Here is a 17,467-nt window from a genome sequence, read left to right as displayed (position 1 = left end):
GAAGTGGTCCGTTTTGGTTTGGGCTGGGGTAGGCCAAGTCTAGAGGGCCGTGGAGATGACCGGCCCACTAACCTGTAGGCATTATGAGCTGCTGGGGTGCTACAAGCGTCGGAACACGTGGGGTACAGTTGCTGGTGGAGTAAGGATTAAGTGCAGGGATGTCCACCCCAGCCTGCTCGCATCTCCGCAGCATGAGCACCCAAGTCACCTCCAGGAATGGGGTAGCTTCAGAATGGGCCAGTTGCCAGGGTCAACAAGCCGGGTAAAACAAGGCCTCCAGTCTGAGTATAAGCCTCATGATGGTGCAGAAGACTCGTGGCCAAGGTCACTGCTATCCGTGAGGCCCCATGTAATCAGGCTATGAGAGGGCCCCTCTTGCCGGGTTACCTGTGTACCCACCACTACCCCACTGGTTGGGTCAGTCAGACAGGCCCCTGGAGGTGCAGAAGGGTCCAGGGTGCGCCCCAGGGAGAATCAGGGGCCGCAAAGGCGAGGGACACACTTTGCTTTCCCTAGTTCCTGGGAGTAAGTAGGCACGGCACCCCACAGGACAGGAGGAAATGAGGGGAGCACCCCTCAATGGTGGCCCTGCCCCTCTAGCAAGCAGCAGGATGCATATTCAGGATGGAGGGACCCCTAGCATGCCAGCATCCAAATGAATGTGGGGGAGGAGCAAAGGTGCCCCTCAGCGGTTCCTACTAGGCCAACAGCAGGCGGAGTTCCCCCAGTGCCGACTGGAGCCCCTCAAAGGAGAGGGCTCTGTGGAGCGCCGGAGAACAGCTCCAGTCCAAGGATCGAGGAGGGCCCACCAGCCTCAAGTGGAACCCCCCCTGAGCCGGATCGATGACTAACCCTCCAGGGTCCGAGCACAACAAAGTGGCCCTCGGTCCTCTGCCGTGCGGCCACATCTGAACATCAGGTCGGCCTGCCTCTTCATCTCCCATCCAGCCTGGGCCCATCCTCTGCAGGCCAAAATGTCTGCAGCTGCACCCAAGGCCGCAATAGGGGACCCATGGCGCCGCTGCCTCCCTAGTTTTACCGATTCCAGCCAACACAACAGCTACAAGGTCAGCCGGGATGCACAGAAAAGCAGTGGGTCCTTGAGAGCCCTTTTTCAGGCAAGGATCAGGGCAGATAACAAAAGGGGGTTGGCAGCAACTTCAAGCTGCCACCGCCATATAGTCCATGCCCCCATAGAAGTGCTTTAATGCATGTCAACTGTGTTTTTTGTTAATGCACGCACTGTGACATCAGTATTATGCTGCAATGACTCTTTACAAACTATATAAAATTCTATTATAACACTCACTACTGCTTACAGTTTACCTTAAAAGATCCTATGCGCCAAGAACAAAAACCAAACTCACCAACTTCCAGCAATGATCACAAGGGAATCCAGTTCCTTAACCAGAAGCACTTTCTTCACAGCGCCAAGCAAGTTGCATCCACCACTAGGCTGCAGTTGCTGAACCCATTGTCTTGCTTCATGTAGTCTACAGTAGCAAAAATAAAAAATAATATAACATTTAAGGCCATTACACTGAAGACTAGGCTGGAGAGCATGGTGCTGGGTGAATATAGAATATTGACCATCACTATATCATCCAAACAGGCAGATAGATAGATAGAGAGATAGATAGATAGAGAGAGAGAGATAGAGAGAGAGAGAGAGAGAGAGAGATAGATAGATAGATAGATAGATAGATAGATAGATAGATAGATAGATAGATAGATAGATAGATAGATAGATAGATAGATAGATTTGTAGTTATTAATTCCACAAGGCTGATAATACCCAAGCAGAAAAAATGCAACCCACAGCAGTAAGCTACCCTGTCTGTGTACAATGGCATTAAGACATGCATGTTGTGCACAAGTGCTCATGCAAGGATGCTTTTACTAGTTCAAGGGGAGACCACATTCCTGCTGGTCATTGTTCCAGTTAGTGTAAGGGAGCCTCATGGGTGCCATGCCTACATCCATGTTGGGGCTACTGAATAATGCAACCCTTCCTCTTTTTAAAGGTGATTGGCTGAGTACCTCCAAGTAACTGTTATGCTGAGAAGCATATATGATTGTTTTTCTATATTTTACACCTTGATAAAAGTCCTATTTTGGATTCACAAAAACATATAAAAGAGCTAGTTATAATAATTGAAAGGTTTAGTGAGAAAATCTATGGGAAAGCAATCACTATCTTATGACTTTCAAAAAAGGTTTTCTACAGGCCCATGAAACTGGATGCACAAGATGTGCCTGCAAAAACTGTTGAGAAAATTTTTACATCAAGTATCTCAGCCCAATATGTGATGCTCAGCACTCACAAAAAGAGAGGCTTACACTAAAAAATGGGCACAGGGTCACTGAAAACACACTTGAAAATAGCACGTGTAATAAATATAGTTTAGTGCAAACCTCTACACTAGAAATAAATATCTTTTGGGACAAACCTTTAAACAAGATATAACTAAACCGCTTAAGTAAATATAAATATCACTTGGGATAGTCCCCTAAACTAGAAGGCCTAGATTAGGATGATTAGATTCATTTATTTACTTTACGATTACTTAAAATCATTACAAAAATTGCACTTTATGAAAAAAATCTCAACAGTAAAATGTTTCAATACATATTAAGGATGCACTAACAAATTCAATAAAATCCCACAATATATCAAAATTAGGTTATCCTGTTTTAGGCTTAAACATATAGTAACTGAGAAAACCCCACTGAAAGGAAAATAGGCCTCACCAGTGTAAACATATAAACACTGAAAAAACACCTTTGTCACTATAAACGAAATGGCATTCAAAGAAAGGAAAAGGTGAGTGAAAGAGTCATTTTTATTTCTTCCAGAAGGGGCCAATACAATGTAACTTTGTTATACAAGACAGCAGCAAGAAAGACTGGGCTAACATTATTCTGCTTGTGTTTTGTTGTTTAAAGATGTCACTAAAATATTGTTTCTTCTTCCTTTTGCTTTTTTTCAGTTTTGCGGTCTTTTATTTAAAGATGCAGGGTTTAGAAGCATGTTTAAGGTCTTACTTAATTATTTTATAAACTGTAGAGAATCAGGAAATATCAAAACCATATTTGATATTTTGTCTACGTTCTTTCACTGATAGGTAAAACGGCTGGTTTCATAAGAATCTTTCCCAATATGTACCATCACATTTACCCACAGACAGAGAATGGGTGAAACACTTTGATACATCAGCCTCCTTTTCTAGTGAGTCAGTATTGATAGTATGCGAATTGCTAAAACACCCCAGGCTTCAAACTTTCAGTGCAAGGTGTAGTGGCAGGTATATGTGAAAAGAGTGCTGTCACCAAGCCTTTGAGATAGTGATGAAAACATGACATTAGAAGTTTGGAAAACATGGAACGCAGTGTCACTTGGAATGCTGCTGCAGAAAGTTCTTACCAAGTTCAACATCAATACCTGTGGTGAAGTGCTTCCCTGTAAGAGATCATTGCCATTTGCTAGATGATAAGTTGAAAGCATCTTTACAATCTTCAGAGTTAATGAAGAATACTATTGACTTTGTAGCCCATTTTGGTGCACTGTTCATTATGGGCGGTAAACTAAAACGTAAATATTTCTCATTTTGTGCTTTGTGTGGCATCAAAGAATCATCCCAAATGTGCCATTTAGCCTGTGGTTCTCTCAATCATAGAGGCCATGAATGCTATGTTATCCATGAGGCGACCGTTTACTGAATTTTTGCTTAGTTATGATGCCAAAGCCCAAAAATATGAGGATCCTTGGTCGCATATTGATAGTGATGTGAAAGAAAAGTACACCACAAAGAGGAATTTTCTCTGTACTTTGAAAAGTACTGTTTTATTTTTGACCACTTCAATAACTGAGGGCATATAAGCCCAGTACAATGCAATAGTTGCAGAACCGCTCTTACAGAATCACAATCTTAAGGTGTACCAGTATTGGCATGGAAAGCTATGTCAGTGGCCAGAGTTAGCAAATTGTGTACTGGCTGTTTTGGTATTGCCCATCTCAAGTGCCAATGTTGAGGGGGCCTTTTCATAGATAAATGTTTACATGGGAAGTAAAGAGTAAGCACCCATGACCAGACTCACTAAAGAAGTATTGTATGGTGTACTACAATAAGTTTGATTTGTAAATATGTATTTATCCTGTACGCACATGGTCTATACACATGCACTATCAGTGCTGAAAGTAAATAATAATAAAAGCAAAACATTCCATAAACACCGGAAAACAGTGTTTTTGTTGTTTTTAATGGCGTGGAATGTGTAACCACTGATAACCACTGTTTCTTTAAAGTATTGAAAACACTGAAAAAAAACCACCAGAATTTACCAACAATAGAAACTGAAACCATGAAAGCCCAATTAGATTCAATTTTTCAATCAAAGGTCCATACAGAGGCGTGTTGTTTTTACCCCCATGCTTGGTCAGCATGCTAAAAGGAAAGGCAGGTAGTGCATTAGGGTATTCTTCAGTGGCTGATTCTGCTTTGTGCACCAAACTTGTACTGTCACAATTGTCACTCAGACGTTAAAGTTATTGAAGCCTTCATAAATTTCATGAGGTGAGCGTCTAGTTGCGCAGATTCCCCTCTCAAGCATGTCTCTATAGTTTCAGGTAAGCCAGAGTATTCAAAATGTGCAAAATTGAAAGAAGCCGAATTGTCCCTAGTGGGGCCAACTCTTCGCAAATAAATAGCACATGGGTCAATGATTCATCTGCATTGGCACATAGACCTCCACGTTCCTCCATCCATATCCATAAGACTTCGGGGGACTAGAGCAAAACACAGGCCCATTAAATCGTTTCGTTGTAAGGTTATGGGACAGGGAAAGGTAGGATGGCAGAGACCCTAGTTCATAAAGCCTTGAGGTTAAACTACCATGACGAAGATTTTTGGCTGCTTGTGCGTCCAGGTCTGCTGATATTAGCTTAGCTTGTTTCATCAGTAGCTTAGCCCCATAGGAGTTGATAGCCCGCTTGCCCATATTGGTCGTGTTTGAAGCCCTCCAAAGCATGCAGTAAGACCTTGTGGCAGTTTGTTGCCGGATTGCTTATTAGCTTCCAGGTGTAATTTTTTAGAGTGTGCTGCTGGGACTACTTTGCTTTCAGATAATGAGCTGTGTACCTGGCTTTTAATAGCCATTGTTGGTAGGTTAGCTCACACTCTAGCCGGATTGGAGCATGCAAGGTGCAGTTCGGAAGCTAAAATAGTCTGTGGTAGCAAGATGACTCTTCTCTGTTCAGCCAACGGGCCATTCTGTCTCTGAATGTGAGTGCCCCATAAGCCACTGTAGGCAGCAATGTGCATCCTGTTACCTTCGGGAGGGCAGTTAGGTCTCGAGTATTCATTGATTTTTTTCACTTAATGGAATATCCCCACAAGTGAATTTGCTACCCTTTGTTGGAACGTAATATGTGCTGTTGAACGGCCACTGTGGTCTAACCAAACTCACAGATATTTGTAAGTGGTCACCACCTCTATGGCCTTTCCCTTGAAAAACAATGACCCCTTGTTTACTTGCCTGCCGGGAGATTTTACTCAGGTGTCCGAATAAAGGGTAGAAGGCACGGAGAGAAAAATAAGTAATTATCACATATCATATGGTTCCAAAGGCTTCGCTGTTCTTTCTGCCTCCCCTTGTTTCTAGATCTGACTTGACAGCTCAGCTGCCTCCAAGCTGTATTACTATCAATTGTGTAAAATATATATAGTCTGCTTAGGCTCTGGCCAAAAGAATATTACTCTCTCACATCACGCTATTGGCTATTCAGTGTATCAGTCCCCCTTCCAGGAAGTGCTTCCATTAGAATGCCTGAGGGATGATTTTACATCTGAAAACTACACTTAATCATCACTCTTACACATTCAAGTATTTATCAGCCATATGCATTCTATAAAGAAAACAATATATATTCTATGTTCTCACTACTTCTTTCTGAGAATTGTCTAGGGCAATAGGGAAGGCTTTTAACGTGATGACAGCATTTGCGAATACCTTTGTTTACATGTGTGGGCAAATTAAACCCAGGCCTACTGCCTTTGCCTGTGCTTGTTTCCCATTTGTTACATATCCAAGATTACATTTTCGGTAGCTGTACTATCAGTCATTTTTTTTAAATGATGGCATTCATGTTGTCAAAAAATCATATGGAACGTATTCACATGTATTAAAATGTGACATTACTATTTTTCAGAGGAGCTTAGTAACTCCTTTTGAAGAAGAACAAACAATTTCAAAAGTGAGGCAACTAGAAACTGGGGAAAACATCCAATGCAAGGTATAGTTGGAAATACATTCCAAAATTTCCATACAACAGAACACAATGTCACCTTTTTAATGTGGATTCATATTAAAAATAGAGGTGGAACCAGGAAGCAAATATTATATTTGTCTCTGATTAGAGCCATGTCTGAAGAAAGACTCCATTTGACATTAGTCAGATCTTTTGCTTTGGGTCTATGTGATGACTAGGTGAACAGTGTTTCCTACATTTAAAAAAAACAACAGTCTGCGACTACCGGATAACATGTAACCGAATCATTGCTAGAACATGAATATAATGTTTATGCTGTTCTGGCCTACCTGTTCTTTCAGAAAATCTAAAATAACTAGCTGGGAAGACGTGTTTTTTTCAAATCTGCATCATGTAATAAAATGTGCTCTACTAGCCAATCAAATTGTGATTCTAGCACCCTTCTTCCTGTTGAATGTTTTCACCAAACCCAGCCTGCCAATCGATAATACTTAAAAGGTACATTGGGTGACAGCTCACAATGTATGTCAGCTTTTTTTAAATAAAGGAAGAAAACAAGTTACTTACCTGTAACTTTGATTCCCCAGTATTGGTAACTTTCATAGATTCCCATGCTTTGTATCATTCCCCCGTCGTCGATATGGGAGCCTCAGTAAATAAAAAATACCATAGCAGTAAGTACAAAAGAGAAAACTAGGCTTAGGCCTCATCTCATTTTGTAGCTTATCCACCTGTTTTTGTAAAAGATACCAACATTCTGCAATAAGCAATCAGAACAGCCTCACCCCATAGAACCCTCCTGAGAGAGCCTCAGAGCCTCAGATTTTCGTAGCCGTTGTGTAACAGCAACTATCTCAGTAAAGAAAAAGGCCGAGCTTTCCCAGGGGAGGAGGGTGGGCGCATGGAAATCTATGAAAATTACCAATACTGGGGAACCAAAGTTACAGGTAAGTAACTTGTTTTCTTGCCCCAGTATTGGAACTTTCATAGATTTCCATGCTTTGTATCAGAGTAACTAGCAGTAAGACATAAAAGCACATTTTGTTACATGAATATCCTTACATGTCAACATAGTTAGACTCATAGGAAACAAATCATAAAAAATGTTAACACAGAGAAGAATACACTAATCAATACAAAATGTGCAATACAGGAAGGAGGGATTGTAGGAAAAGCTCACCTCTCATTGAAAAAGATTTCTCAGGACTGCTTGCCCCACCGCTGCATCGTCCTTCATGGAAGAGTCCAAGCAGTAGTGCTTTGTGAAGGTGTGGCTACAGCTCCACGTAGCTGCTCTACAGATGTCCTTGATAGGGACTCCTGAGAATAGAGCCACTGATGAAGCAACAGATCTCGTTGAATGAGCACGAACTCGTCTTTCAAGCGGTTTGCCCGCTTCTTGATGACAAAATTGAATTGTATTAGAGATCCAACGTGAAATACTGTGCTTTGAAAGTGGAAATCCCTTCCGCGGAGCACTATAAGAGACCAAAAGTTGAGAAGACTTCCTGAATGGTTTTGTTCGTTCCAGATAAAATTTCAGAAACCTCTGAACATCCGAAGAATGCAAAGACCTCTCCGCTGGTGTAGTAGGTCATGGGAAAAACGATTTCAAAATCACCGGCTCATCCAGATGGAATTCGGATGGGACCTTCGGGATAAATTTTGGATTTGTCCTTAGAATCAGAATATCCTTTTTAAACTGAAGAAAGGGTTCCTCAATCGTGAGCGCTTGGAGCTCACTAATCCTCCTAGCTGATGTTAAGGCTAATAGAAGAGCCAGTTTCCACGATACAAATTTTAGATCTGCTCTGTGAATGGGCTCAAACGGAGCTCTCATCAGATGAGCCAAAACTAAATTAAGCTGCCAGACAGGTGGTGGAGGCCGGACTGGAGGGAAAACTCTGAACAGGCCCTTCAGGAAATGTTTAATAATCCGTGCGGACCAAAGTGAAGGACCTGAATCTAGAGATGGCTGCTAGATGTACTTTGACAGAAGAATGAGCCAAACCTGACTTAGCCAGAGAAAGAATATATGGCAAAAGCTGATGCGGAGCTGAAGTGTATGGATGAATATCCTGCCTCTGACACCAGAGACAGAACCTCTTCCATTTCGCCCGATCCCGATAAGTCTTGTTTGTACTCGAAGCCCGGGCCTGAGACAGAATAACCTTACACTCTTCTGTGAGGTTCAAGGCCTGGAATTCTCTGTACTCAGGAGCCACGCTGTCAATTGGAGTGAGCTCGGGTCTGGATGGAGCACTTGACCCTGAGACATTGTCAAAAGAGACGGAATCAGCTGCAGGTGAATCGGTTGATCCTGAGACAGCAGGAGGAGTTCCATGTACCAGAACTGTCGGGGCCACGCTGGTGCAATTAAAATAATTTTGCAAGGTTCCGCCTTGAGTTTCCTGATCAGCCTCGGGATTAGTGGAATTGGAGGAAAGGCGTAGACAAATGCGCCGCACCAAGCTATCAAAAGTGCATTCCCCAAGGACCTCCGTTGGTGATCCCTGCTTGCGTAGAACTGGCATTTGGTGTTCTCCGGGGTTGCAAACAGGTCTATGGTCAAGGTTCCCCAAACTGAAAAGACCTTGAGAATGGTCTGGTTTAATTCCCACTCGTGACTGATCGATCTTTGGCGACTCAACGCATCTGCTGTTGAATTGAGCGAACCTGCGAGGTTCTCTGCCGTAAGAGCAATGTTGTGGAGAATTGCCCAGTTCCAAATTCCCTGAGCTTCTTTTCAAAGAGCCCGGGATCTTGTCCCGCCCTGTTTGTTTATATAGTGCATGTCCGTTGTGTGTGTTGTCCGTGCGAACCAGCACTGTGTGATTCTGAATCCTCGGAAGAAAGGCCTGTAGGGCCAAGCGAATAGCTTTGAGTTCCAATAGATTGATGCGGAACTTGCGTTGGTCTGGATCCCAATGACCGCTCACCTTCAACTCTTGTAGCACCGCTCCGCAGCCTTACAGTGAGGCGTCCGTGGTTAGAACCATGGGAGATGGAGGAAGCGTGAAGGTTAGACCTCTTGAGATGTTGTCTTTTACCAACCACCAGCTGCTTGTTTTTTTCATTGCTTATGTCACCGTGAGTCTGTCGTCGAACGAGCCTTCCGCTTGGCACCATTGCCTGTCCAGTTGCTCTTGTAGTGGACGCATTCGAAGCCTGCAGTGCGGAATCAATGGTATGCAGGATGATATCGATCCAAGCAGGGACTTGTAGAGACGGACCAACAGTGATTTCCTCTTTTGCAAGAGACGAGCTGACAGAAAAAGTTTGTTCTGACGTTCCTCCGATGGATAGGCCTTGCAGCGATTTGTGTCCAGGATAGAGCCTAGAAAATTTGCTGACCTGGATGGAAGAAGGATCGATTTCTCCTTGTTGAGTTGAAGGCCCAGTTGGTTGAAAAGTTGAATGCAGCTTGTGACCGCCCTGGAAGCTGTCTGGAAAGATGGAGCTTTTATCAGTCAATCATCTAGGTAGGGAAAGACCTCTAGAGATTGTTTTCTGAGAAACGCCGCCACCGGAGCCAGTACTTTTGTAAATATCCTTGGAGCGGACCTGAGACCAAAAGGAAGCACTTTGAACTGAAAGTGGCTCTTGCCTACTGTGAAGCGTAGGTATTGCCTGTGAGCTGAGTGGATCGGCACATGGAAGCATGCATCCTCTAAATACAGAGTCGCCATGTAGTCTCCTGGATTCAGTAGCCGTAGAATATCCTGAAGGGTGACCATCCTGAAGGATAGCTTTATGAGATAGGTGTTGAGCTCCCTTAGATCTATTATTGGACGCCATTTTTCTTTTGTCTTGTGAACCAGGAAGAACCTGGAATAAAACCCTTTCCCCCTTTGGGAGTGAGGGACAGGTTCTATTGCCCCCTTGATGAAAAGTTGGTGAGCTTTGAGATGTAAAAGTCCTAGATGTTTCGATTCGTTGGCGCCCAAGGCTCTGGTTGGAGGAAGCTGTTGAAACTCCAAAGTGTGGCCACTCTGAATGATATTCAGAACCCACTGGTCTGATGTAATAACCTTCCAGCTGCGTAGACAATGAGAAATCCTGCCCCCCACTGATGTTATCGGAGGGTTAGGAACAGTAGAAAGAGCCATGAAGCCGCTATTGCCGCTTAGAATTGTCTCTCCCTTGACGCCCTTGACGCCCTCTTGGTGGCTGGCAAGAGAAAGACGCCAACTGGCCTTGGCGCTGTGTGTATTGTGGCTTGCAAGAGAGCGAGGATTGCGAGTACGAAGAGTTGCGCTGTTGATTGCCACCTCTGTACGAGGAAAAACCTCTCCCTCTCGCACCTCTGAAAGGAACTTTGCAGTAATTCAATGATCCCAAGGACCTTGCCGTGTCCATGTCCTTCTTGATGCCTTGAAGGGTATCATCTACATGCTTACCAAAAAGCATCTCTCCGTTGTAAGGTAAGTCCAAGATCTTATTTTGAACTTCCTGGCGAAACCAAGTTGCCCGTAACCAGCCTTGACGCCTTAAAACTGCTGAACCCGCTAGTGCACGGAAAGCTGTAGTTGCTATGTCCATAGCACAATCTATCACCTCTGAAGAGGAACGCTCCCCTTCCACCAGTATCTTCCTGGCCTCATCTTTCGATCCATCCGGAAGTTGGTCCACAAACGGGGATAAATCGCACTGCATCTGGCGATCATATCTGCCCAAGATAGCAAGAGCATTAGCAGCTCGAACCAAGAGGCTGGCCATAGTAGAGAATCTTTTTCCCACATTGTCCAGACGTCTCCCTTCCTTGTCTGGCGTTGTTGTAAGTGGTGTCGATGGACCCTTTGAATCATCGATGACGTCGTCGACGGACTCGTCGTCGACGGAAACGTCAGCGAAATCGTCGTCGACGGAACCGTCAACGGTATCGTCAACGGAAGATTGATCGTCGGCGGAGGATTGATCGTCGACGGTGTCGTCGACGAGCTCGTCGTCATCATCATGGCTGCCGCCGTCGTCGACATTGTCCTCGTCGTCGTCGTTGCCGTTGACACTACCTTCGTCGTCATTATCGTCGACGTCGAAAATGTAGACACCATCATCAACGAGCAGGAAACAGGTACCTTAAACGTCGACGAAGACATCAACGCCACCACCGTCGACGAAGCTGTACCTGAACCCAAGTCTTTTTTGGAAGTTGTCGTCGATGTACCAGCTGTTTTTGTCATCGACGGACGTAGTTTCTTGTCCGATATTCCTTCCTGAGGGACAGTAGAAGGTTTCTTGCCTCCCTTCTCCTTTTCCAGGTACAAGCAGTAGATACAGTCCTCATGCTTGTCCTCCACAAACAGCCTCTTCTTAGAACAGGTAGCACAAGCTCTAAATAACGCCTTCTTCTCCTTGTCAGACATATATCAAAGTTGAAGAAATGGAAAAAGAATCCAATCTGAAGAGAAAACTGAGCAGAGCTCAGTGGAGACTCCCCAGCACAACGTGCGGTAGAAAATCTGAGGCTCTGAGGCTCTCAGGAGGGTTCTATGGGGTGAGGCTGTTCTGATTGGTTGTTGCAGAATTTTGGTCTCTTTTACAAAAAGAAGTGGATGAGCTACAAAATGAGATGAGGCCTAAGCCTAGTTTTCTCTTTTGTACTTACTGCTATGGTATTTTTTATTTACCGAGGCTCCGATTCCGACGACGGGGGAATGATACAAAGCATGGGAATCTATGAAAGTTCCAATACTGGGGCAAGTGTTGATGACTTGTATTCAGAGACCAACACAACAAATTCGTTTGGCTGAAAAGTCAAGTAAAATATTCCCCCAGAAAATCAAACAAAGCTTGAAATGGGCCACATAGGCATCACCTTCTATCCAGGAGAATTTTGGCAACGCTCCTTTAAGGAATCCAGTAGGTACCGATTTCACCAAACAAAATGTATTTTTTAGAGGTACTGGATATATAGTATATTAGTATTGTACTTGCATTCACATTTCTTGTGATAGAAATGTATTACTTAGCAATAGAGACAGTATGTACATAAGTATATAATTAATGATGTGTGAATAACCAAGGGGGTGCAGACACTGACAAAACTGTTGTTCACAAAACGAAAGACAGCAAGACATTATGGCTAAGAAATAAATACAGAGAGATATACTTTTCTACATTGAGGGACACGTTAGGGTTGAATATCACTTGATAGCATGTCAAGATCAAAGAGGTGGGGTTTGGGTGCCAACTTGAATACTTGGATGGACGTCACTAACTTGAACTGAGTGGGAAAGGTTTTCCAAATAGAAGGTCAAGGAGTTCAAAGGAACCCAATCCTGAGGTATGCCAGGGGTTCTTGGGAGATCAGAGAGAACTGGTTCACTGAACACAGCATGCAGGGCGGGGTATGGCAAAAAATCACTTGTGAAATCTGGGAAGGTGAAGTGGCATGTATATTTTTGAACGCCAAGCTCAGTAGTTGGTGCTATGTCATGATTTTAGATAACTGTTGTCATTATTGGTGATGGATTTAGAGTACTCGGGTGCACGGTTGATTATCAAGCCAAATGGAGAAAAAAGAATATTCTGTAGTATGATTATAACCAAGGGATTTATGAGAAACGCAGATGTTTGAAAGAGGATGGGGTAAATTCTTACTATGTTAAACAGCTGATCTTGCGCAACTCTGGCTGTTACCAGCTTGCGTAGACCCGGCATTTCTGCTTCTGGAAGGTTGCGAACAGGTCCAGATTCGGCTTGCCCCATTGGTGGAAAATTACCTCCAGGACTTCCTGATTTATTTTCCACTCATGGCAGGTGCTTCCCATTCTGATCAGTATGTCTGCAATGGCATTTTACTTTAACAACACATATTCCGCTTTTAGATTCAGCTGGAAGACTGATGGACCACTCCCATAACTTTTGCCCCTCTTGTGCCCCCTTCCTTGTTGATATAATGCATGGTTGTGGTGTTGTCTGTGCGAATGAGCACTGTGGACTTTTATATTCTGGGAAAGAAGGCTTGAAAGGTTAGGTGTACTGCCTTGAGTTCCAGCAGGTTTATATGTAGAAGTATCTGCGATGGTTCCCATTTGACACACTTGCAAATCTTGGGGATGAGCTCCCCAACCCTCTCAGAAAGCGTTTGTTGTTGTGACCAATAGGGAAACTTGGGCTATGAATGTTAAGCCTGTGGCGAGATTCGACTATCGGTTCCACCAGGAAACAGCTGTGCGGATTTTCGAGGTGAAATGGATGCTATTGTCGAAAGAGGATTGTGTTTGGAGTCATGGAATTTTTTGATATTGCAGGGTACCCAGAGACTTAGCTGTATCAGTATCCGTCTTAATTGATTGGAGGATGTTGTCAATTTGTTTCCCAAAGAGGGCTCATATGGGAGGTCTAGAATTTTGCTATAAACCTCCGGTCTGAAGGTAGTGACTGTCAGCCACCCTTGTCTTCGTAGGGCTGCTGCTTCTGCTATCTGTCGGAAACCTGTCGATTCATTGTCTATGGCACAGTCGAATATTTCAGAGGAGGCACGCTCCCCTTCATGGAGAATTTTCTTGCTTCACCTTTGGCATCCTTCGGAAGATGGTCAAGATATGTCTTTATGGATGAAATCTTCTAATAGAATTTTAAAACAATTCAGGCAACAACTATTACAGTTGTTATACGCCCTTATATTGGTTACAAGATACGGAGAACGAATGCTGTGACTGCTAAAGTCCACGGTGTTATGGATGTAATGCCTTATCTAAAGCTCAAATCCCATGTCCTAAATGGAAGTACACACACACTTTAAAACTGCATGACAGAACCAACATAACGGATACACTTACAGGCGTACATTGACGTCTTTTGCTGTCTCCCATGGACATGAGATATCTGTACTGAATGAGATGAAGTACAGTTGCTTCTTGTAACACAGCTGTTCATCTATGAGGTACTTCATGCAAAAAAAAAACAACATGTTATTACAAATACACACTTTATCTCCAAAATAAGAGTTCTGACTATTAATTGAACTTAATTGTAAATGTATTTAAAGTACAGCAGAACAACTTTAAACAATAGTAAATATCAAGAAAGAATCACTTTGGGCATAACACAAAAGCATTTTTTTGTACTAAGCAAAGTAGTACTCCTGTATTACTCTTTTACATACTCTCACATGTTTTTGTGTAATGGACCCAAAACATAAAAAGTTAAACACAGTAAGCGGCTCACTTTTCAACTTCTTCACTTTAAAGTGAAGTTCTCAAATATAACATGATGTTGTAATTGCATTAATTTCCATCACAACATTAATGTAACTATAATTCACATGGGACTGGCGGCTAGGGCTATCTGTGAAGTACACACGGCGATCCTTCCACAACAAGCAGCACTGGTGCATGATAAGCACCCATCAGGAGCAAGAAATAAGCCATAGCCCAAAAGAAGATGGCAACAAGGAGGGTGCTGTGAAAACCAAGGAGTACCATTTTAGGTTGTTTCATACCGGGATGGTTACGAAATACAGTCTAGGTGGTTCTCGTCACACAGGAGATCCAAAGAAGCTTTCTCATCACCATCCATGAGCAGGAGGCTGCAGCACAGTCAGTGATGCTACAGAGGAGGACGTAAAGCTTTGATGAACACACGCTGGTGGCGATTTTGGCTGATGCTTGGTATACTAAGCAATATATCTCACATAGCAATTATTGGCAGCCATCTTCTATCGACTGATATGGAGACGAAAGCAAAGTATGGCCTGAATGGCTCTTGGTACTCAAGACTTCCAAAGAAGCCATGTCCACCGCCATTTGTGTACAAATGGGCATCAGGAAAGTAATGGTGGTGGCTGAGTGAATTCTGTCCCTCAGTTATACGTAGGTGATATGTGTGGGGCTTAGAAGGTGTCGCTGCCTCAACACCTTCGCTGGTATAACACAGTAGCTCAACAGAGGTGAGGCCAGAGAAGGACTCTTTCCAATGTGGACTCATGTGTCAACAGTCTAAATGATGTCGCTCTAAATGCCTGCCCTGGAAGCACCCAATGTATATCCCCGTAGGCTCGCACTCAAAATGTGAATGATACTGCCAACCAACCTCATAGATGTCAATAGCTGAAGGGGGCTGACCTAGTGCTGCATTTATGTATGTTGTCCTGGGGGCTGCCCCAAATTGTGAATGAAATGTCAGCAATGGATGAAGATTGCTGGCCTAAAGCCTCTCTGCGGATAGATTATATATGTTTAGATTACTATATGTTTACCATGAAAGACATAAGTGCCATTCCAGGTCAAAACTAAAAAGGACCTATTCAGAGAGAAGTTCTGCCTCCGTTTCACGTCTAGTGCTATTCTGTCAATTTTTTCTGCAGTTGGGATGACACAGCGGGACTTACAGCAGGGAAACCTATACAGCCTCTGCAATTAACTCTTAACAGACTCCCTGTATGCATTCCTTTTACTGAAGAGCTGTAACTCATGCATCCTAAAGCCAGCTGAGAAGGGACAGGTGTAGCTACAATGGCTTTATCAAGAAAGAGGTGCTCTAGGGAACAGCCGACAGAAAACACCTAATAAACCCTCTACATTGGGTTGTCTGTTCATCGGTCTCAGCATGTGTAAAGCCCTGAAGCGTTTGAGCTGAATTATCATTCTTATGGTACAACATTCAATGGATAGTGTGATCTCAGTTGAGTGGCAGATAATCACTCTTAACAAATTTTGTAGGAAAAATCTTTAATAGTAGTTACCAAAAGTCCTCTCTGGAAATCAAGTAATCCAGGGTCACAATTTGCATCTGATGAATCAACAAGAACTCCAACTCTGTTTCCTTTAACAAGTCCAAACATCTAAGCAGTAAAATACAAAGTTAATGACTACACATTTTACAATACCTAAAAATATATCATTAACAAAATTTGATATACAACAAGTACTCACCACAGCGATTACCACAATTTACACTTAATTCAACAAGGATTCAAACTTACATTGTAGTAAGTGTCCAAAGGTCAGTAAAGATCTGAGTTGGTAAACGCTTAGGCAAAACAGGTTGGTGGAAAGATTAACTATTCCTTTCACTGTCAATATCTGTAGCGCACATGCCCAGAACACATGTCAAAACAAGGAATGCACCATTACAAAGCTGCATTCTTGCTGAAATTAGACACTGGGCCTGATTCACAAAGGTAAATTTACACTTTTGTGTAAGTTTACACTTGCTTTAGTAACGTCACTACTTTTTGATATGCACTAACTATAAGAGCAATTTTACTACTAGTAATATTGCTAGTAGTAAAATTGCACTCAGAGCATTCACAAAGGTAAACTTAAATGTACACTTGCTGGGGTAACTTTACAACTGTTTTGGTATTCACAAACTGCAAGAGTAATTTTACTACTAGTAATTTTACAAGTGTAATTTTACCACTAGTAATTTGTCTGTAGCAAAATTAAACTTGTAGTTTGTCAATACAAAAAAGTAGTAGAGGTACTACAGGAAGTGGAAACGTACACAAAAGTGTGCGTATACTTTTGCGAATCAGGCTCATTGTTGGTACAAAATCTTGTCTGCTCACTACAATTTGGCCTTAGTGATGATTGTGTGAACGAGGAAGTCAATGGGTGAACATGACAAAAGACGAATATACCTTCTCTGTGTTAATTACAAAGCACAAAGTACTTCATTGGAAAAATTATCATTTTGAATGTATGCCCCCCGCTGGCACTCAACGGCTCTCAGCTTCAACAATAAACAATCATGCAGCATAGATACCAGAAAGTGGAAATCACAACTGGAAATTGATGTAGCAATAATAGTCACACCTCTTTAAAAAGGCTGTTGTTTTATTTATTTCTTTATGTCCACAAACTAATAAGCAAGATCATATTGAGGAGATATAAGTATCTATAAACTGAGGGTGTCAGATGAAGGACCACAGGAGAGGAGTCCAATCCAGGTTTTCCTATTATCCACATAAACTAAATGTAAATACATTGAATATAAATTAAATGAATTTAGTCATAGGCTATTTAAAAAAATCTGGCATGACTCTAGGTATCTTGAACACCCCTGTGATTAACGTACCAATTTTAGAGAAATATTACCTGGGGCACCACCTTTAGAGTCCCTATAACATTGACGGCTGAATGAGTCTAACAAGAATACACTACAGGGTCAGATTGTATTTGTCAGGGAGAGCGGGTGGATATAAACATAGGTGTAACTAGCTGGGGGATTCTGGGAATAATGTATCAG

At 42.8% G+C, this 17,467-nt stretch overlaps 1 protein-coding gene across 3 annotated transcripts in view; it reads right to left on the bottom strand.

Moving 5' to 3' along the window:
- Positions 1-17,467, bottom strand: part of VWA3A (von Willebrand factor A domain containing 3A) — a 528,715-nt gene that overhangs the window by 431,387 nt on the left and 79,861 nt on the right. For all 3 annotated transcript variants that reach the window (XM_078665117.1, XM_078665116.1, XM_078665118.1), the window contains exons 7-9: positions 15,960-16,058; positions 14,056-14,162; positions 1,368-1,493 (exon numbers count right to left, since the gene is read on the bottom strand). In XM_078665117.1, the coding sequence (XP_078521243.1) occupies positions 1,368-1,493; positions 14,056-14,162; positions 15,960-16,058 (332 nt within the window). The remainder of the gene's footprint in view (positions 1-1,367; positions 1,494-14,055; positions 14,163-15,959; positions 16,059-17,467) is intronic.

The sequence above is a fragment of the Lissotriton helveticus genome, chromosome 10 (genome assembly GCF_964261635.1).
Source record: "Lissotriton helveticus chromosome 10, aLisHel1.1, whole genome shotgun sequence".
Classification (NCBI taxonomy): domain Eukaryota; kingdom Metazoa; phylum Chordata; class Amphibia; order Caudata; family Salamandridae; genus Lissotriton; species Lissotriton helveticus.
This window is presented reverse-complemented; position numbering and strand designations above follow the sequence as displayed.